We start from the raw sequence: 20,430 nt of genomic DNA on the forward strand, positions 1-20,430 counted from the left end.
ATATCTACCTCAATTACCTCGTATCCCTATAAATCGACTTGGTACTGGTACCCTGCGTATATAGCCTAGTTATCATTACTCAATGTGTATTTATTCCTCCTGTTATTATGTGTCTATTATTTCTCTTTTTTCTCTCTCTCTCTGCATTGTTAGGAATGACCGTAAGCATTTCACTGTTAGTCTACACCTGCTCTTTACAAAGCATGTTACCAATACAATTTGATTTGATTGAATGCGTACAATATGTTACGAATTTGCAATACATATGATGTGTTATGAATTCCAATTTGTTGTGGCTAACATTAGCTAGGTGGCTAGGTTGCTAATGCTAAAAGAGTTAGGTCGCTTACACTAGCTGGGTTAGGGTTTAAAGTTAGGCTAAAGGTTCGTTTAAATAACCTACTGTTTTATCGAACGTAACTAAACGGGTCAAATAATGTAACCTAACATGTAACATACTAAATGGAGTGTCACGGATTTTAGTAACATATAATTCGTCTTGCATACTGGACATTTCGACCAACATGTCTCGGTAAACGTCTCTTGTCTGTTTAACTTTTCCTACCGTTCGTGCGATTCGAGAATAGCCTACTTGCAGTCAAATATGACTGCACTGGAAGGAAGGGCACTCCACTGGATGCGCGATGGTACGGTGAGGCTCCCCGCCTAATCTATAGTCTTTAGGCAGAGGGATGCATCGGTTTAACCCTTTGCTCTGCTCTCCAGAGTTGCACATATTTGTAAATAGCCTTTAAGTAATATTTAGTCAATAAGATGAGGAAATGTGTAAAGGGGCTACAGCTATTTTGGAGAGTTGTATTGGACAATAAGTGTAAGGATATTTCTTCTTCGTTTGCCTTAACTTCGATGGCTTGAGTATTTGCACACATGCATGTTGTCAAGCAAGACTGTATGGTAGCCTATGGCCGGTCTACCGCTCTCACATCACACCGAGTAAGGGAGCATCGGTTGGATTCGCAGCGCTGGACATCGACCTATAGCGCCGTGATTCGGATTACGTTTGAGTGCCCAGAGAAATAACTTTATATATTGGGATTGCTTGGTCACTTGCGTTCCTTGTCTGTCATATGCCACCGACAACGGAAATTAAAGAGCAAAATGAATATGGCATAAACTATTTCTGGAGACGCCAGTCACAGATATCGCCACCGACTTGGATAGGGTGGATGAGAATTTCCCAAACGGTCAAATCCTATGCATACCGTGCTTGTTTACTCGCTACGCTGTCTAGTGTCTTCGAGAAGAGCGCAGGAGGAATGCTGGTCCAAGATCTAATACCATTTACTTTAAGTTTTTGGCCTCTTCTCTTCGGTCATTGCATTATCTCGTTGGTTTTACTCTCATGCCAGGTAGGTATGGTGTTCGTGCGCGCCTACACGCTCTTGTAATTTTACGCATGGCGAGTTATTACACATCTAAGTGGAGCTGTATTGTGTTTTTGATAATACTGGCTATTGATCCTGGTTGAGTGAACTGCTCGTCACTTTTTTTTTTTTTTTTAACGTAATATCAAATATATACATTTTTAAACACACAATGCCATGTTTATTGAGGTGCCTGGTGCCTTTCTGCACCCTCACACTATTGCATCAACTATAATACGTTTTTAGTGGTAAGCAGCTGTAATTCCCAGTCAATTGTTGCAATGTTTTCATGTGAAGTAGGCTATCGGTGATTGGAACGGACACACACACAGGCTGAACACGGTAGACTCCTGGAAAGTAGCACAGAGGGAGTTATAGATTCCCATCTGGAATGTTATGTTGAGGATGAGTATTCTAACCCCTGGCCCGTGATACTGCCTGCAGTGAGCCGCTATGCAGGCGCGGGATGTTGCCAGGGTTCATGTGTAATATGATTTGTTCGAGTTTCCAAGTCCACCCACACACACTCCTCAGGGGCAGCCTGCTGCCCACTCTGTTGGTGGGTGGTTTCTCTGAGGGAGAGGGTTGCAGCCATAGACATGATACCATCCTTTATGTCTATGAATGCAGCTTCTGGGGAAGCAATATAGTAGATGGATAGGATCTTGGGTACTATTGTTTCCAAACCACAAACCATGATGATCTAGTTTGCTGATGCCCAAGCACTGATGGTCCAGGTCATTATATACACTGATACAAGTACTCAGTGCATATTGCAGCAGGTAGGCTATGCTACAGTATATTAACATTCTAAGCTCTCATCTTGCGCTCCTTTTATACTGATAAAAAAGCTGACTTATTCTGAAATATGCCTTTTGGGGGTGGATAACGAAAGTTAATTTTGAATGCATAATGAATAGTCAAACTATTTCTCTCTCTTCTTGCTCGCTCTGTCTCTCTGTCTCTCTCTCTGTCTGTCTGTCTCTCTCTCTCTGTCTGTCTCTGTCTCTCTCTGTCTGTCTGTCTGTCTGTCTGTCTGTCTGTCTGTCTGTCTGTCTGTCTCTGTCTGTCTCTGTCCATAAGGGTGAACTCCAGAGGTCATGCTCGCAGACTGTAACTGAGAAAGTGAGCGAACACTGCCAGCTGGCATGCCAGTGTAGAAGCTACCCTCCCCTTCCTCCCCCGCCTCCTCCCCCACCTCCCCCACGGCTACAGTTGGCCACAGGTAAGGCTCAACACACCTGCTCACACCACATCAACCAGCCTCTGCTGTCTCACTCTCCTGTCTCACTGTCACCTGTTTCACTCACAACTGTCTCACTGCCAGTGCCTGTATCTACCTAAACCGTTTTACTTTAATTGTCTTGCTAGCACGTTGCAGTACAGTGCATCTATAGTACAGCATCTATAGTGGAATAAAGTATATCTCCTCTCAGAAAAGAGCCAGGGGCTTAGGGGGAGAATAATTTAAAACCAGGTAGTGGAAGAGTGTGTTGTGTGTTGATGTAGAAAGGCTTTTATGAGAAGACTATGAGTGTGTGATAGAGCCGGCAGAATGTTGACAGCTGAACAAAGGGCTAATTTATGCTTGGCTTGACCTTGGGGAGTTCCTAGTTTTATGTGAAATCTCTGCCTGCTGGGCTGCCAGGCTCAGTGGTTGGTTTTCCCCTGGAGGGACCCCCTGATTTAAAAAGCAGATGAGTTCATTCAATTAGGGGTTTGATACAGATAAGGGGACTAATGAACTATCCCGGCAGTCCCGTCTGTGTTTTAAAGTCGAGCCGGGGGCACTGGTTGTGCGTGTGTGTGTCTGTTGTCACGCAGGTTTCTTTCCTTACTGGTCTCCATGTCTCCTTCAACATACTTCAGTGCTTAATTCATGAGGAGATATGTATCCAATCTGAAACTGGGACATTCCTGCCATTGACAAAGTAGTTGTATCAACTATATGAATCAGTGTATGACATTGCGATGGTGGAAAGGAGGATAGTTTGTTAATATGACAGTTGATATGATTTGTATGTTGTCATGAATACTGTAATGAAAAGCTATGAAATATGGGACAGGCATTGCTGGTGCAGTCATCCCAGGTCACAACTGAGACTGTTAAAAATCAGTCAGCCAGAAGACTTCATGCTGAGAGTAAGGAGGAGCACTCTTTCATCAGATGCTCGACAGACAGCAGTGGAACGGGTTCAATCAATCAGCTTAAATTATTTCCTCTGTTTGGTCAAGTCAGATTTGGTCAACTCAACTCAGCCTCTTTTCATTCTGCATCACCACGTGAGGCATCTATGAATATATAGATAGGGCTTTAATTGACCACTGTGTCTCTAACTCACCTGACCTATCTGCCACCTGTTGATTTATGAGTCCACAATGTCCATCATGAACGCAGGACTCTTCCACTGGGTGTTTTCTGCAAACTTGGTCTACAGTCTAGTATTGGTTGTGTATCTTCTCACCATATTGTAATTCCCTTTTTCTGAATCTAGAGAGTTATCTACGGTCTGTATGTATGTTATTCTATTTCTTTGGTTATAGACCTCTGTGTGTGTGACTGCTGTCAAGGCCTCTGCATGGAAGATTCTCAGAATCATTTTATGAGATTCTCTGACTGTACATTGCAGCATGTCGGTCTGTGTTTGTTATGTGGTTTGACAAGAAGAGAACCATTACAACTGCAAAGGAAAACCTCTTGGCCCCAGCAAAAGAAGTATTCATTTTTAGAGTAAATTTTGAAAATAGCAGCTTTTTATAATAGCCTATGGTAGGTTTGGAAGTAGGCCCTTATTTATGTTGTTTATGTATTGGGAGGGAGGCAAAGCATGTATCATCTGGCCTTAGTGAGAGTTTTCTGAATAAATGAGAGGCGTACTCCTTTTCTAAATGATTTAACTGTAATCATTGCTGCTATAAAATCTGTTTGTTTTGGTATGTGCCAGATGCATAAGGGAGCTGATTGGAGTTTTCAGAGGTTCCAAAATAATACATGAATATGCATGAAGTATGCATGAAAGTGGGACAATGAGAGAGACTGTATCTACAAAAAGTTTCAAATAAGGGAAATTGGTGTAACGGATGTGAAATGGCTAGCTAGTTAGCGGGTACGCGCTAGTAGCATTTCAATCAGTTACGTCACTTGCTCTGAGACTTTAAGTAGGGTTGCCCCTTGCTCTGCAAGAGCCGCAGCCTTTGTGGAGCGATGGGTAACGATGCTTCGTGGGCAACCGTTGTTGATGTGTGCAGAGGTTCCCTGGTTCGCGCCCGTGTCGGGGCGAGGGGACGACGTAAAGTTATACTGTTACATTGATGCTGTTGACCCGGATCACTGGTTGCTGCGGAAAAGGAGGAGGTTGAAAGGGGGGTGAGTGTAACGGATGTGAAATGGCTAGCTAGTTAGCGGGTACGCGCTAGTAGCATTTCAATCAGTTACGTCACTTGCTCTGAGACTTTAAGTAGGGTTGCCCCTTGCTCTGCAAGAGCCGCGGCCTTTGTGGAGCGATGGGTAACGATGCTTCGTGGGCAACCGTTGTTGATGTGTGCAGAGGTTCCCTGGTTCGCGCCCATGTCGGGGCGAGGGGACGCCGTAAAGTTATACTGTTACATTGGCAGTGTTGAGTAAGAGTCTGTGCTCTAAAAATGGCTCAGAAGACCTTTCAAAGGAGAGAGGTTTATCACAAGGAAGTAGATCCTTACCCCTGACTGAATTAAATCCTACAGCCGTTGACAAAACGTAGGATTAAAACCGAAGTTGGGCAAAGAGGAGATTTTACCTTCATAGTGACTCATGACGTGGTGTACTGGGGAGAAACGTGCCTTGTCATTTGCTCTGGATAAATATGCAGTGTTGGAAAATTCCACAGCATTACTAAGGGTTATGTGTTACCATGGAGTCAATTCCTCCCTCTCATTCACAACATAACTATACTCCAAATACATGGGTATGTGATTATTGCATTTCTCTCTGTTACTGGATGGTAAACCTAGATCAGGGATGGGCAACTTTGATGGAGGTGGGGGCCACAAAAAATCTGAACTCATCATGAGCGGCCGAAGTGGCTTGCGGGCCTACGTACCCACATCCATACCCACACATGCAGTCAAAGCCAGCCCTGACCTTTTGGGGGCCCTAAGTGAAATTGTGTGAACAAAACATTTTAGTGGCCGCCCTCTTGACAGCAGAGAGAGAAAATATATGTTTTAGAGTTAATTTCCTGCAATCCTAAACATTTTGCCATAAAGTGGGGAGAAATGTTTGCAGTTCTTAATATGATATCTGTATGAGAGTGACTAACAAAATCCATGGGGGCCCCTCGGTCAGTAATTTGACCATGATTACTACAATTTTAGATAGCTGGCTAAACTAACTTACCAATATAAGAAATGTTAGCTGACATGGGTTAATTGAGTGACTGTCGGTGACTGACATAACAAGAGAGAAACTGCTGATACACTACCAAATATCGAAATTGCACCTTTTGTATTCTAACTCTCAACAGTAAATTGAGACTGACTGAGTTCCTACAAATGTAAATCAAGTTGCCCATCCCTGGTCTAGATTATTATACCCAGAATACAGCCACATTCATACTTAGATATAATCAAATATATCCCCTCTCTGACAGAATGAGACATGCTTATTGCTGGGAACCTCCCTCCTGTCAAAATGAGCAGTATTGTTAGTGCCACATAGTTCAAATCGGTCTCCATGGAGAGAGAGAGAACACTCTTGATACTGTAAGTTGCTAAGCTGCACTGAGTGTAATACAATGTCCCTGGCATGGCTCCTTGTACATGGTTCTACCCTCAGTCAGACATAATGTGACCAGAACATGGTGCTCCTGCAGGTGAAATCCGTTTGGACACAGAGTGCTTTTGTAACAAAGACTGACTGCATTTTAAATGATTCATGGAGCAGGGTTAGATATCTCTGAACATTGAACCTTAGAACAGGTGAGCACCACCCTGCCAGCCAGATTTAGGAAGCAAATCAGATCCAGAGCTTTATGGTGTAATGGTGTGGTGTAATAATGGTGTAATAACTGAATGCATTCAACTGAAATGTGTCTTCCGCACTTAATGGTATAGTAATACAAGGTTTCTGAGAATCAATACATTTTTATTCAGCAAGTTGATTTACATGGACGGTGGTTGGGCTGCATTAATGATGAGCTTTCATCATGCTATCTTAAGCTATAATGGCTGTCTATGAAGCAGTTATGATGTAATACATAGAACAAACACAGTATCTAGGCTAAAGCAGTTTGCATGATAACCTAATCTCGATAAGTGGCCAAGTGCTGATGCTGTTAGAATGCTAATGATGTTTGAAAAATGAAACTTCTGTGTCCTTTTCTCCCTTTGTCCATCCCCCTCTCTCTTTACCCCCTGTCCCCCCCTCTCTCTTTACCCCCTGTCCCCCCCTCTCTCTTTACCCCCTGTCCATCCCCCTCTCTCTTTACCCCCTGTCCCCCCTCTCTCTTTACCCATTGTCCATCCCCCTCTCTCTTTACCCCCTGTCCCCCCCTCTCTCTTTACCCCCTGTCCATCCCCCTCTCTCTTTACCCCCTGTCCTTCCCCTCTCTCTTTACCCCCTGTCCATCCCCCTCTCTCTTTACCCCCTGTCACCCCTCTCTCTTTACCCCCTGTCCATCCCCCTCTCTCTTTACCCCCTGTCCTTCCCCTCTCTCTTTACCCCCTGTCCACCCCCCTCTCTCTTTACCCCCTGTCCATCCCCCTCTCTCTTTACCCCCTGTCCACCCCCCTCTCTCTTTACCCCCTGTCCACCCCCCTCTCTCTTTACCCCCTGTCCACCCCCCTCTCTCTTTACCCCCTGTCCATCCCCCCTCTCTCTTTACCCCCTGTCCTCCCCCTCTCGCTTTACCCCCTGTCCATCCCCCTCTCGCTTTACCCCCTGTCCACCCCCCTCTCGCTTTACCCCCTGTCCATCCCCCTCTCGCTTTACCCCCTGTCCACCCCCCTCTCTCTTTACCCCCTGTCCTCCCCCTCTCTCTTTACTCCCTGTCCACCCCCTCTCTCTTTACTCCCTGTCCACCCCCTCTCTCTTTACCCCCTGTCCTCCCCCTCTCTCTTTACCCCCTGTCCATCCCCCTCTCTCTTTACCCCCTGTCCTCCCCCTCTCTCTTTACCCCCTGTCCATCCCCCTCTCTCTTTACCCCCTGTCCTCCCCCTCTCTCTTTACCCCCTGTCCATCCCCCTCTCTCTTTACACCCTGTCCATCCCCTCTCTCTTTACCCCCTGTCCATCCCCCTCTCTCTTTACACCCTGTCCATCCCCTCTCTCTTTACCCCCTGTCCATCCCCCTCTCTCTTTACCCCCTGTCCTCCCCCTCTCTCTTTACCCCCTGTCCTCCCCTTCTCTCTTTACCCCCTGTCCTCCCCCTCTCTCTTTACCCCCTGTCCATCCCCCTCTCTCTTTACCCCCTGTCCATCCCCCTCTCTCTTTACCCCCTGTCCATCCCCTCTCTCTTTACCCCCTGTCCATCCCCCTCTCTCTTTACCCCCTGTCCATCCCCCTCTCTCTTTACCCCCTGTCCTCCCCCTCTCTCTTTACCCCCTGTCCATCCCCCTCTCTCTTTACCCCCTGTCCATCCCCCTCTCTCTTTACCCCCTGTCCATCCCCCTCTCTCTTTACCCCCTGTCCATCCCCCTCTCTCTTTACCCCCTGTCCATCCCCCTCTCTCTTTACCCCCTGTCCATCCCCCTCTCTCTTTACCCCCTGTCCATCCCCCTCTCTCTTTACCCCCTGTCCATCCCCCTCTCTCTTTACCCCCTGTCCATCCCCCTCTCTCTTTACCCCCTGTCCATCCCCTCTCTCTTTACTCCCTGTCCACCCCCCTCTCTCTTTACCCCCTGTCCATCCCCCTCTCTCTTTACCCCCTGTCCATCCCCCTCTCGCTTTACCCCCTGTCCACCCCCCTCTCTCTTTACCCCCTGTCCATCCCCCTCTCGCTTTACCCCCTGTCCATCCCCCTCTCTCTTTACTCCCTGTCCACCCCCCTCTCTCTTTACCCCCTGTCCATCCCCCTCTCTCTTTACCCCCTGTCCATCCCCCTCTCTCTTTACCCCCTGTCCATCCCCCTCTCGCTTTACCCCCTGTCCATCCCCCTCTCTCTTTACCCCCTGTCCATCCCCCTCTCTCTTTACCCCCTGTCCTCCCCCTCTCTCTGTACCCCCTGTCCATCCCCCTCTCTCTTTACCCCCTGTCCATCCCCCTCTCTCTTTACCCCCTGTCCTCCCCCTCTCTCTTTACCCCCTGTCCTCCCCCTCTCGCTTTACCCCCTGTCCACCCCCCTCTCTCTTTACCCCCTGTCCTTCCCCTCTCTCTTTACCCCCTGTCCACCCCCCTCTCGCTTTACCCCCTGTCCATCCCCCTCTCTCTTTACCCCCTGTCCACCCCCCTCTCGCTTTACACCCTGTCCATCCCCCTCTCTCTTTACCCCCTGTCCATCCCCCTCTCTCTTTACCCCCTGTCCACCCCCCTCTCGCTTTACCCCCTGTCCTCCCCCTCTCTCTTTACCCATTGTCCATCCCCCTCTCTCTTTACCCATTGTCCATCCCCCTCTCTCTTTACCCCCTGTCCATCCCCCTCTCGCTTTACCCCCTGTCCATCCCTCTCTCTCTCTACCCCCTGTCCACCCCCCTCTCTCTTTACCCCCTGTCCTCCCCCTCTCTCTTTACCCCCTGTCCTCCCCCTCTCTCTTTACCCCCTGTCCATCCCCCTCTCTCTTTACCCCCTGTCCTTCCCCTCTCTCTTTACCCCCTGTCCATCCCCCTCTCTCTTTACCCCCTGTCCTCCCCCTCTCTCTTTACCCCCTGTCCTCCCCCTCTCTCTTTACCCCCTGTCTCCCCTTCTCTCTTTACCCCCTGTCCTCCCCCTCTCTCTTTACCCCCTGTCCTCCCCCTCTCTCTTTACCCCCTGTCCATCCCCCTCTCTCTTTACCCCCTGTCCATCCCCCTCTCTCTTTACCCCCTGTCCTTCCCCTCTCTCTTTACCCCCTGTCCATCCCCCTCTCTCTTTACCCCCTGTCCATCCCCCTCTCGCTTTACCCCCTGTCCTCCCCCTCTCGCTTTACCCCCTGTCCTCCCCTCTCTCTTTACCCCCTGTCCATCCCCCTCTCGCTTTATCCCCTGTCCTCCCCTCTCTCTTTACCCCCTGTCCTCCCCTCTCTCTTTACCCCCTGTCCATCCCCCTCTCTCTTTACCCCCTGTCCACCCCCCTCTCGCTTTACCCCCTGTCCACCCCCCTCTCGCTTTACCCCCTGTCCATCCCCCTCTCTCTTTACCCCCTGTCCATCCCCCTCTCTCTTTACCCCCTGTCCATCCCCCTCTCTCTTTACCCCCTGTCCATCCCCCTCTCTCTTTACCCCCTGTCCTCCCCCTCTCTCTTTACCCCCTGTCCATCCCCCTCTTCTCTTTACCCCCTGTCCATCCCCCTCTCTCTTTACCCCCTGTCCTCCCCCTCTCTCTTTACCCCCTGTCCATCCCCCTCTCTCTTTACCCCCTGTCCATCCCCCTCTCTCTTTACCCCCTGTCCATCCCCCTCTCTCTTTACCCCCTGTCCATCCCCCTCTCTCTTTACCCCCTGTCCATCCCCCTCTCTCTTTACCCCCTGTCCATCCCCCTCTCTCTTTACCCCCTGTCCATCCCCCTCTCTCTTTACCCCCTGTCCTCCCCCTCTCTCTTTACCCCCTGTCCATCCCCCTCTCTCTTTACCCCCTGTCCATCCCCCTCTCTCTTTACTCCCTGTCCACCCCCCTCTCTCTTTACCCCCTGTCTTCCCCCTCTCTCTTTACCCATTGTCCATCCCCCTCTCTCTTTACCCCCTGTCCACCCCCCTCTCTCTTTACCCCCTGTCTTCCCCCTCTCTCTTTACCCATTGTCCATCCCCCTCTCTCTTTACCCCCTGTCTTCCCCCTCTCTCTTTACCCATTGTCCATCCCCCTCTCTCTTTACCCCCTGTCCACCCCCCTCTCTCTTTACCCCCTGTCTTCCCCCTCTCTCTTTACCCATTGTCCATCCCCCTCTCTCTTTACCCCCTGTCTTCCCCCTCTCTCTTTACCCATTGTCCATCCCCCTCTCGCTTTACCCCCTGTCCTCCCCCTCTCTCTTTACCCCCTGTCCATCCCCCTCTCTCTTTACCCCCTGTCCCCCCCTCTCTCTTTACCCCCTGTCCATCCCCCTCTCTCTTTACCCCCTGTCCTCCCCCTCTCTCTTTACCCCCTGTCTCCCCCTCTCTCTTTACCCCCTGTCCATCCCCCTCTCTCTTTACCCCCTGTCCATCCCCCTCTCTCTTTACCCCCTGTCCTCCCCCTCTCTCTTTACCCCTGTCTCCCCCTCTCTCTTTACCCCCTGTCCATCCCCCTCTCTCTTTACCCCCTGTCCATCCCCCTCTCTCTTTACCCCCTGTCCATCCCCCTCTCTCTTTACCCCCTGTCCATCCCCCTCTCTCTTTACCCCCTGTCCATCCCCCTCTCTCTTTACCCCCTGTCCATCCCCCTCTCTCTTTACCCCCTGTCCATCCCCCTCTCTCTTTACCCCCTGTCCATCCCCCTCTCTCTTTACCCCCTGTCCATCCCCCTCTCTCTTTACCCCCTGTCCATCCCCCTCTCTCTTTACCCCCTGTCCATCCCCCTCTCTCTTTACCCCCTGTCCATCCCCCTCTATCTTTACCCCCTGTCCATCCCCCTCTATCTTTACCCCCTGTCCATCCCCCTCTTCTCTTCCCTCCCAGTAGTTGAGTCCCCTCTGCCCCTGTTGAGGCCGTGGTGGATGGAGATCATAGTGCTTGGGACAGTGGGCTGTGCCTCAGCTGTTTTCCTCCTTTCAGCCATGATCATCTGCTACAAGGCCATAAAGAGGTATGTTGGTTAGCTGTCAAAGCGATTGGCATGGAAGAGACTGTGGTGACATTCTTATAGCCTACATCCATTCAGAATACACAACAAAGTATGTTGGGTCAAAGGTCAGGGAAATGGAATAGGTCATTACACTGTAATTTACACTGTAAGAGTCATTACACTGTCACTCATCAATACTGTACTGTTTGTCATACATAATGTTACACAATGCAGCTATCACCATGAAGGAAGTCAGATTGAAATGTATATTTATAATTTTACAGGGAATAACCAAATGATCAGCATTCAACATTTTTTTAAATGTTATTTATTTTTTATCTCACCTTTATTTAACCAGGTAGGCTAGTTGAGAACAAGTTCTCATTTACAACTGCGACCTGGCCAAGATAAAGCAAAGCAGGGGGGGTGCAAAGGAGCAAAATAAATAACAGTATGGGGATGAGGTAGTTGTATGGGCTATTTACAGATGGGTTATGTACAGGTGCAGTGATCTGTGAGCTGCTCTGACAGCTGGTGCTTAAAGTTAGTGAGGGAGATATGAGTCTCTAGCTTCAGTGATTTTTGCAGTTCGTTCCAGTCATTGGCAGCAGAGAACTGGAAGAAAAGGCGGCCAAAGGAGGTGTTGGCTTTGGGGGTGACCAGTGAGATATTCCTGCTGGAGCGCTTGCTATGGGTGGGTGCTGCTATGGTGACCAGTCAGCTGAGATAAGGCGGGGCTTTACCTAGCAAAGACTTATAGATGACCTGGAGCCAGTGGGTTTGGCGACGAATATGAAGCGAGGGCCAGCCAACGAGAGCGTACAGGTCACAGTGGTGGGTAGTATATGGGACTTTGGTGCCAAAACAGATGGCACTGTGCTAGACTGCATCCAATTTGTTGAGTAGAGTGTTGGAGGCTATTTTGTAAATGACATCGCCGAAGTCAAGGATCGGTAGGATAGTCAGTGTTACGAGGGTATGTTTGGTAGCATGAATGAAGGATGCTTTGTTGCGAAATAGGAAGCCGATTCTAGATTTAATTTTGGATTGGAGATGCTTAATGTGAGTTTGGAAGGAGAGTTTACAGTCTAACCAGACACCTAGGTATTTGTAGTTGTCCACATATTCTAAGTCAGAACTGTCCAGAGTAGTGATGCTGGAGGGGCGGGCATGGTGTGGGCAGCGATCGGTTGAAGATCATGCATTTAGTTTTACTTGCGTTTAAGAGCTGTTGGAGGCCACGGAAGGAGAGCTGTATGGCATTGAAGCTCGTCTGGAGGTTAGTTAACACAGTGTCCAAAGAAGGGCCAGAAGTATACAGAATGATGTCGTCTGCGTGGAGGTGGATCAGGGAATCACCGATTTGACACACTGAACTCTAACTGAGAAGTAGTTGGTGAACCAGGCGAAGCAGTCATTTGAGAATCCAAGGTTGTTGAGTCTGCCGATAAGAATGTGGTGATTGACAGAGTCGAAAGCCTTGACCAGGTCGATGAATACAGCTGCACAGTATTGTCTCTTATCGATGGCGGTTATGATATCGTTTAGGACCTTGATCATGGCTGAGGTGCACCCATGACCAGCTCGGAAACCAGATTGCATAGCGGAGAAGGTCGGTGGGATTCGAAATGGTCAGTGATCTGTTTGTTAACTTGACGTTAAGCATTAAGGAGATGGATTGTGGGTAAGGCCCTGCAAAAGACTAGCGTCCTGTTTAGGGGATGTACTTGTACATCAAGTTGCCTCACGCTACAGAAACAAGAGATAGGCTCCTGCTCCTATGAGCCGTTCCGGCGTGTTCTATTTCTCGGAGTGGGCGGATTTTTCAATTGTGTAATTGTACAGAGCTTGTACATTCAGCTTGTACAGAACTACCAGCTGAATGTTTGTGAAAGTAAAGGCAAGATGGGTTACCGGAGAAAGCCCATGACCCCTGTCCCTCTCGCCATAGAGAAGATGTGTACTGTTTCGATTGGTTCATCAAAGGAAAGGCCATGTGGGGTTTTAGCCTGCAGCACAACCAAGACCCAATTCCCTGTCTGACATTCAGGCAGCACAGTGTGTCACACAGGCACCCAGACACACGCGTTCAGACACTTAAAAACACACATATACTGAGCAAGGTGCTGGACACAGTCACGCATGATAAACACACAAACACATGCTAACAGACAGTGTTACTAAAGAAGATATGAATGTGCGCAAAGAAATGCATACAGACACAGCTGTAGATACGTTTCTGCACATTGTTTGAAGACATCAAATTGTTAATCATAAAACTGTGTGAAGAGTGGATGCTACATATGTCTTTCCTCAGGATTATATTTCTACTTTTCTCAAACGACAAACAGGCAAGGTCAGGCAGTGGAACTAATGGGCGGTTGGCTCAGGAATTCATTATGGCAAGTCTCCAGCCCCCTCTGTCGCCAAGGGGCACCTTTTTTAATGCAGCGATGGCAGGAAAGTGTTGTTGCAATATGGGCCGCTGTAGCCTCAAACCCAAGTCATTATTTATGAATTAATTTGCGCAGTCATTCAGTCGCAGGCCACATCTTTTATACATGCAAGCAGGTCGTGTCCTGAAGCTCTGATGGAAGTGGGCTCTGTGACTGCAGAATATGTGAACCACCAAGCCTCCATCCCCTCTGACTGAGTGAGGAGGGAAAAACTCTCTAAGGTCCAGTCTGATTGCCCACATTGAATGCTCATTAGTCCTGAGCCAATGAAAAAGCAGTCTGAGGAAACTGAGGAAATTAAAAATAGAAAATATTGATTTGAAAATTGTCACTGGTGCTATAATCATGCATCCTCTCTGGCTGAGTGTGAGAGAGAAACAGCCAGATAGATGAAAGATACAGGAACAGATACGGATGTTGTCTACCAAAGCTGTGAAACCGTAGTAATTGGATGTCTTTGTCAATAACAATGTGATAGTGGGTTTGTCAGTGAGAAAAACAGAGCCTGTTATATATAGCCCTTCCGGCCCCTCAGTGGTCAGGGCTTTCCCAAGGCCCCAGCAGCACAGACTCTAGAGGAGCTGTCTCTGTAAGCCCCGGCCGTCCCTTAGCTCGGGCTGCACACATTCGGCCTTTTGTTTTTTTGTCTCATAATCTTATTCCGCCAGTCATCTGCCAGACTGAATGAGGTTGGACGAAACCCATTCCATTCAATTCAATTAGGTTTGTAGCGTCAGGGGAGCTGCTGTTAGTGAGCATAGAGAGGAAGATTCAGCCACGCTGTGTGACAGTGCGGTGCTATCCAAACCGCCGACATGATGCTGCAGTCCATGTTGTCAGCAATGCAGGGACAGCAATGCAGGGACATACTAATGAATCTGTTCTGGGTTTTCTCAACTACTTGCTCCTGTCCAACAAGGAGGATAAATCAGGACAGTTTGTGTTCAGGGTAAATCCACCATAACCATTCAGTTAGGGAAAGATTTAATGAGGAAGCTGTATCTGTAATAAATATATTACATAGTATGTTATCTATTATGGTTTTATGATATTTAATTACCACAACCACTTTCAAAACAGTGAAAAGTGAAAACCACTATGTGAGGGGTCTATGAACAGTAGATTGTTCCTCTAATATCCTGATGGGATGAGAATAACTGTAAACAGCTCAACACATGTCCCAACCTCAACATTATCCCTTCCCCAAACTTCAAACGGATGTGTGCTGCGATTGCACAGCTTTGATATGAAATCTGAAATGAATCGGACCTGTGACGTGTTGTGTAGCCACCTGCCACGTGTCAACAGCATGACATCTATTATTGAAGGCCTGGGGAGAGGTTGCTGTGAGGCCCAAACACCCTGCCCTCTATGGTGGCCTGCTAGAAAAACATTGATCATTGACTAGAGACTAGGTCAGTGCCTTTTGAGAATGTTAAAACACCTCTTTAGTGGTCTGTGGAGACTGCAGTGGCGAAGTCTGGTGTATCCCATCTCCCCTAGCTACCTCCAATCACGAACACATGCATGCACGCACACACACACATACACCCCAGCAGTAGCAAATCATGTCCCAGCAGGATGCATTGGTACACTTGGACCCAGGAGTTTCCTCTCCCAAGCAGGTTGTCCCAGAGGGAGAACACAGCATCTGTTTATCAGCAGGGCTGGCTTCTGTCTAGTCATCACCACCACCACCGTCCGGCACTACAGGATACATTTACAGAAAGCACAGGAAGTGCACTGAGTCACTATCACTGTCTCGTGTGATGGGTAACCTTGCCTGAGATTTAGGAAGCCAACGGTCACCCCCAGACAGGAAGCTAGTAAGGAAGCTACTGAGTATTCATTAGTGACTATTCAGTTATACTAAGGAGTGACTCCAAGTTAAGTGTTTCTAAGTTAGTACTGGAAAAAGGGAATGGGTTCAGAGACATTAACACAGAACATTAACCATGGAGATTAAACATGTTCTTTTTACAAGAAGACATAGCATTTGTGGTTGATGATTTGTTTAGTTTATTTGCACCAACGGAACTAAGTGATAAACAACAATACATACTTTTTTTTTTTTAAATACGGTGTGCAGGTGCGGTTGGAAGCCCAAGGGCTTATACACTGCTCAAAAAAATAAAGGGAACACTTAAACAACACAATGTAACTCCAAGTCAATCACACTTCTGTGAAATCAAACTGTCCACTTAGGAAGCAACACTGATTGACAGTAAATTTCACATGCTGTTGTGCAAATGGAATAGACAAAAGGTGGAAATTATAGGCAATTAGCAAGACACCCCCCAAAACAGGAGTGATTCTGCAGGTGGTGACCACAGACCACTTCTCAGTTCCTATGCTTCCTGGCTGATGTTTTGGTCACTTTTGAATGCTGGCGGTGCTCTCACTCTAGTGGTAGCATGAGACTGAGTCTACAACCCACACAAGTGGCTCAGGTAGTGCAGTTCATCCAGGATGGCACATCAATGCGAACTGTGGCAAAAAGGTTTGCTGTGTCTGTCAGCGTAGTGTCCAGAGCATGCAGGCACTACCAGGAGACAGGCCAGTACATCAGGAGACGTGGAGGAGGCCGTAGGAGGGCAACAACCCAGCAGCAGGACCGCTACCTCCGCCTTAGTGCAAGGAGGTGCACTGCCAGAGCCCTGCAAAATGACCTTCAGCAGGCCACAAATGTGCATGTGTCAGCATATGGTCTCACAAGGGGTCTGAGGATCTCATCTCGGTACCTAATGGCAGTCAGGCTACCTCTGGCGAGCACATGGAGGGCTGTGCGGCCCCACAAATAAATGCCACCCCACACCATGACTGACCCATCGCCAAACCGGTCATGCTGGAGGATGTTGCAGGCAACAGAACGTTCTCCACGGCGTCTCCAGACTCTGTCACGTCTGTCACATGTGCTCATGTGCTCAGTGTGAACCTGCTTTCATCTGTGAAGAGCACAGGGCGCCAGTGGCGAATTTGCCAATCTTGGTGTTCTCTGGCAAATGCCAAACATCCTGCACGGTGTTGGGGTGTAAGCACAACCCCCACCTGTGGACGTCGGGCCCTCATACCACCCTCATGGAGTCTGTTTCTGACCGTTTGAGCAGACACATGCACATTTGTGGCCTGCTGGAGGTCATTTTGCAGGGCTCTGGCAGTGCACCTCCTTGCACAAAGGCGTAGGTAGCGGTCCTGCTGCTGGGTTGTTGCCCTCCTACGGCCTCCTCCACGTCTCCTGATGTACTGGCCTGTCTCCTGGTAGCGCCTCCATGCTCTGGACACTACGCTGACAGACACAGCAAACCTTTTTGCCACAGTTCGCATTGATGTGCCATCCTGGATGAACTGCACTACCTGAGCCACTTGTGTGGGTTGTAGACTCCGTCTCATGCTACCACTAGAGTGAGAGCACCGCCAGCATTCAAAAGTGACCAAAACATCAACCAGGAAGCATAGGAACTGAGAAGTGGTCTGTGGTCACCACCTGCAGAATCACTCCTGTTTTGGGGGGTGTCTTGCTAATTGCCTATAATTTCCACCTTTTGTCTATCCCATTTGCATAACAGCATGTGAAATTTATTGTCAATCAGTGTTGCTTCCTAAGTGGACAGTTTGATTCACAGAAGTGTGATTGACTTGGAGTTACATTGTGTTGTTTAAGTGTTCCCTTTATTTTTTTGAGCAGTGTATATAAAAACCATACCACAAAAAAAGAATATACAATATATAAATGCAAAATATTAAAAAGGTTTGTTGTGGACATAGCATTTGTGGATTAAACTGAGAATGACTCTGCCAGGTAAGACTAGCCAGCTGTGGCTTTAAGAAGAGAGGGAAGGAGACACTGACCTGAGATGTAGCTTAAGGGTCCCCTGTGCCACTGAAGGCTGTGTACAGTATTGAGTGGGACAATGACTGTACTGACTGTATTCAGATCTGTCTCTGGGTTATATAAGCCTGGACAGAGGAGAGCAGCTGAAGGGGTCGGCACAAAAGACACAGTACACTGGACAAATATAATAACCACAAAAGCACTGAGGGATGCATGAAAAGGTCTTGTGTTGAAGGATACTGCTTTTCACAGACCAATTACAGTGGAGGATCATGTGCTTCGGCTTGTTTTTATCCAGAATATGGCTCACCACCATCAATGGAGAGTGTATCTAAATCACAGAAAAGGTAGCATTACAGCATAACCAGAGTTAGAGAATCTCACATAGAGTATTACTGTATTAGGGTGGGTTTGAATTGAAACCCGAGCAGTATTACTTCTGTGTCCAATGTATACATAACAAGCTCTTCTGAGGTAAAACAACATATAATCCACCATCAATGGAGAGTGTGTCTAAATGCCACATCCAACTCTTCTGTTTGATTTGTATCTCGTCTTTACTTTCATGGCTCTGAGAGTAATGTGACCTTTTAATGTTCAGCTTATTAGAGAGCATGGCTGACCAGTGCTTCCAAACACAATAGCCTATGGAATCCAACCTCTCCGTAGGTGACCAGACACAGTCTTTAGGAGAATGATTTATGTTTTTCCTGAAATTGACTAAAGCCCCTTTACTGTCCTGACATAAATTGTGTCTGTTTACAGGAAACCACTACGGAAAGAGGAGAACGGGGCAAGTCGTGGGGAGTATGCCATGAGTGTACGCAACAAGAAGGCCATGGGCCCAAACAACACTGTGGTGTAGACTGTCCACTGACAGAAAGAGGAAGTGACATCACCATCACCTCCACTATCCACCCTATCCTACCTAAAACTCCTATTACCTAGAACGCAACAGGGGGTTGACCTGTTAAAAATGCATAAACACCTTTCCTTCTCTCCTAGCATGTTGCCTGAATGAAAGACAACATCCAGATAAAGGAGAGTAGCGAGAACCAGAGAGAGAGAAAAACTAAACATGGAAGTGGATTCAGAGAATGAGTAAAAAAGTGAATTGAGAAGTTCTACACCAGACTGAACAGCAGATTGTCGACATGAAGTGTCATTGACAGGGGAATGGTTGACTGCTAATCTGTCAATCTACACAGCTCCACACTTCTTACAGACAACTTCAATGTAGGAACAGACACTGAAGCACTGCGATGGGATAGGAGGTTGCGGAGGACCAGATCAAGAACAAAATGTGCACGCAGTTTTTATGGAAAATGCAAAAACAAATTCTGCGGTCGGGCTTTCTCATCTGACCATTTTTCTTTTTAATTTATTAAAGCAGAATTTGTGTTATACTGGCACAGTTGCAGGTTCTTGCTGTGGTTTGAGATGTATAGTGCTCATCTGACTATGCAATTAAAACATACATTTACAGGTCATACCAAGTGGGAAGTAAAATAACAAGATCAAGTCAGTTCCTATGTTCCATACCAACAACACAACTGAGAACAGCCTGAGGACAAACTTTATCTACTTATCTAATTTGTTCATTTATTTATTTACTGTATTTATTCATTCATTTGTCTGCGTATGTATGTCATTATTGTTTAATTCAGTCAGTTTAATGATTTGAAATATTTTCTATTTATATCAATTATTTAGTAATCATATCATTCATTTTAATGGTCTGACGCTTCAAGCCCACTTTTAATTTGCTACAGACACTGATGCAGAAAACACATCTGCAAAGAGTTTTGGCTATCAATTGTTCATCTCTTGCTGTTTGATATGCCTTTCTGTGTTCCCCTGTGACTTCTGCGAATATGATGGGGATTTCTGTGATGCGAGTTTGTGAATGTGTGTTTTCTGGCCATGCTTTTAGCAGCTTATTCTATCCCTCAATTCTTTATCACAAGACTAACATGGTATTACATTTTGTGTTGTCACATCTCACTGGTTAGACAGTCAGGGGGAGGTAGTGGGGGACAGTGGGAAGCCCTTTGCCGTGTTCTGATGTGATTTTTACAGTCTTAATTGTTCCACCTCCCAGCAAGGAGAGAACCCATCACTATAGAAACAGTGCACATGATCCCAGGACTGACATGCTGATTGGTGGAGGACGGGATTCCAAACATAGGCTAATCTGGATATCAAATTGCAGAGAGGATGGCCTCAAAAGGAACATGTGACTCAGTACACTCGCAGGCATCCCCAACATCCTTCTGCAATAAACAGTGCACAGTTGATTTAAAGCATCACTCAATTATTACGCTGCGTGTTGGCATAGGTGCAGTTAATTTGTATATTAGTGCGTGTTGTGTGCGTGAGAGAGAGCACAATACATGTATGGCTGGCAGTATCTCTGAAAATGTTCCATTACTGTTGAATTTTGTAAACACAGACCTTGCATTGTGAAATGCATAGGAATTAGCATATCTTACCTATAATGTACCCAGAAACTGAAGATACGTCGCTAATACTGTACATTGAGGGAAATAACCTTGGATGCATGAATGTAAATATTGATATTTAAAAATATCTGCCTTCTGGACTGTTAATTACATGTACAGTGTAACAGAAAATATGTTTATACATAGTAGAAATTAAACAATGTGCAACCAATTAGAATTAAATCAATGGTATCATGTTTATGGAACAAGCCATTCATGTATATTTGGCAATGAAAGTTATTGCACAATTGATGCATTATATACCAAAAGGATACATAGAGTCCCATGTATACATCGATAATGTTCATTCAGTTGATTTAATTGCTGACTTTTTCAGTTGTAAATAAAAGTGAACAGAATGACAGGCCTATAGTCTTATCACATAAGCATCAAA

General features: G+C 47.1%; 1 protein-coding gene across 3 annotated transcripts; it reads left to right on the forward strand.

The window, feature by feature from the left end:
* The first annotated feature begins 192 nt into the window (after nucleotides 1-192).
* On the forward strand, nucleotides 193-20,404 carry LOC129812946 (proline-rich membrane anchor 1-like). 3 transcript variants are annotated; one of them, XM_055864955.1, is made up of 4 exons: nucleotides 193-1,370; nucleotides 2,469-2,610; nucleotides 11,145-11,268; nucleotides 18,301-20,404. In XM_055864955.1, the coding sequence occupies exons 1-4, from the start codon at nucleotides 1,089-1,091 to the stop codon at nucleotides 18,398-18,400; spliced, it is 648 nt and encodes a 215-aa protein (XP_055720930.1). In that variant the 5' UTR covers nucleotides 193-1,088; the 3' UTR covers nucleotides 18,401-20,404. The 3 variants fall into 3 exon arrangements, with proteins under 3 accessions (XP_055720930.1, XP_055720929.1, XP_055720931.1); XM_055864954.1 differs by having other exon boundaries at nucleotides 197-1,370; nucleotides 11,142-11,268; XM_055864956.1 differs by having other exon boundaries at nucleotides 197-647; nucleotides 11,142-11,268.
* Nucleotides 20,405-20,430: the final 26 nt, after the last annotated feature.

The sequence above is a fragment of the Salvelinus fontinalis genome, chromosome 16 (assembly GCF_029448725.1).
Source record: "Salvelinus fontinalis isolate EN_2023a chromosome 16, ASM2944872v1, whole genome shotgun sequence".
Classification (NCBI taxonomy): Eukaryota; Metazoa; Chordata; class Actinopteri; order Salmoniformes; family Salmonidae; genus Salvelinus; species Salvelinus fontinalis.

Bases quoted from the DNA above. Each gene is read 5' to 3' on its own strand.
- LOC129812946 (XM_055864954.1), top strand. From the start codon at position 1,089: ATGCCACCGACAACGGAAATTAAAGAGCAAAATGAATATGGCATAAAC. The intron at 1,371-2,468 runs GTAGGTATGGTG...TCTGTCCATAAG, and splicing joins TGGTTTTACTCTCATGCCAG to GGTGAACTCCAGAGGTCATG. The intron at 2,611-11,141 runs GTAAGGCTCAAC...CTTCCCTCCCAG, and splicing joins ACGGCTACAGTTGGCCACAG to TAGTTGAGTCCCCTCTGCCC.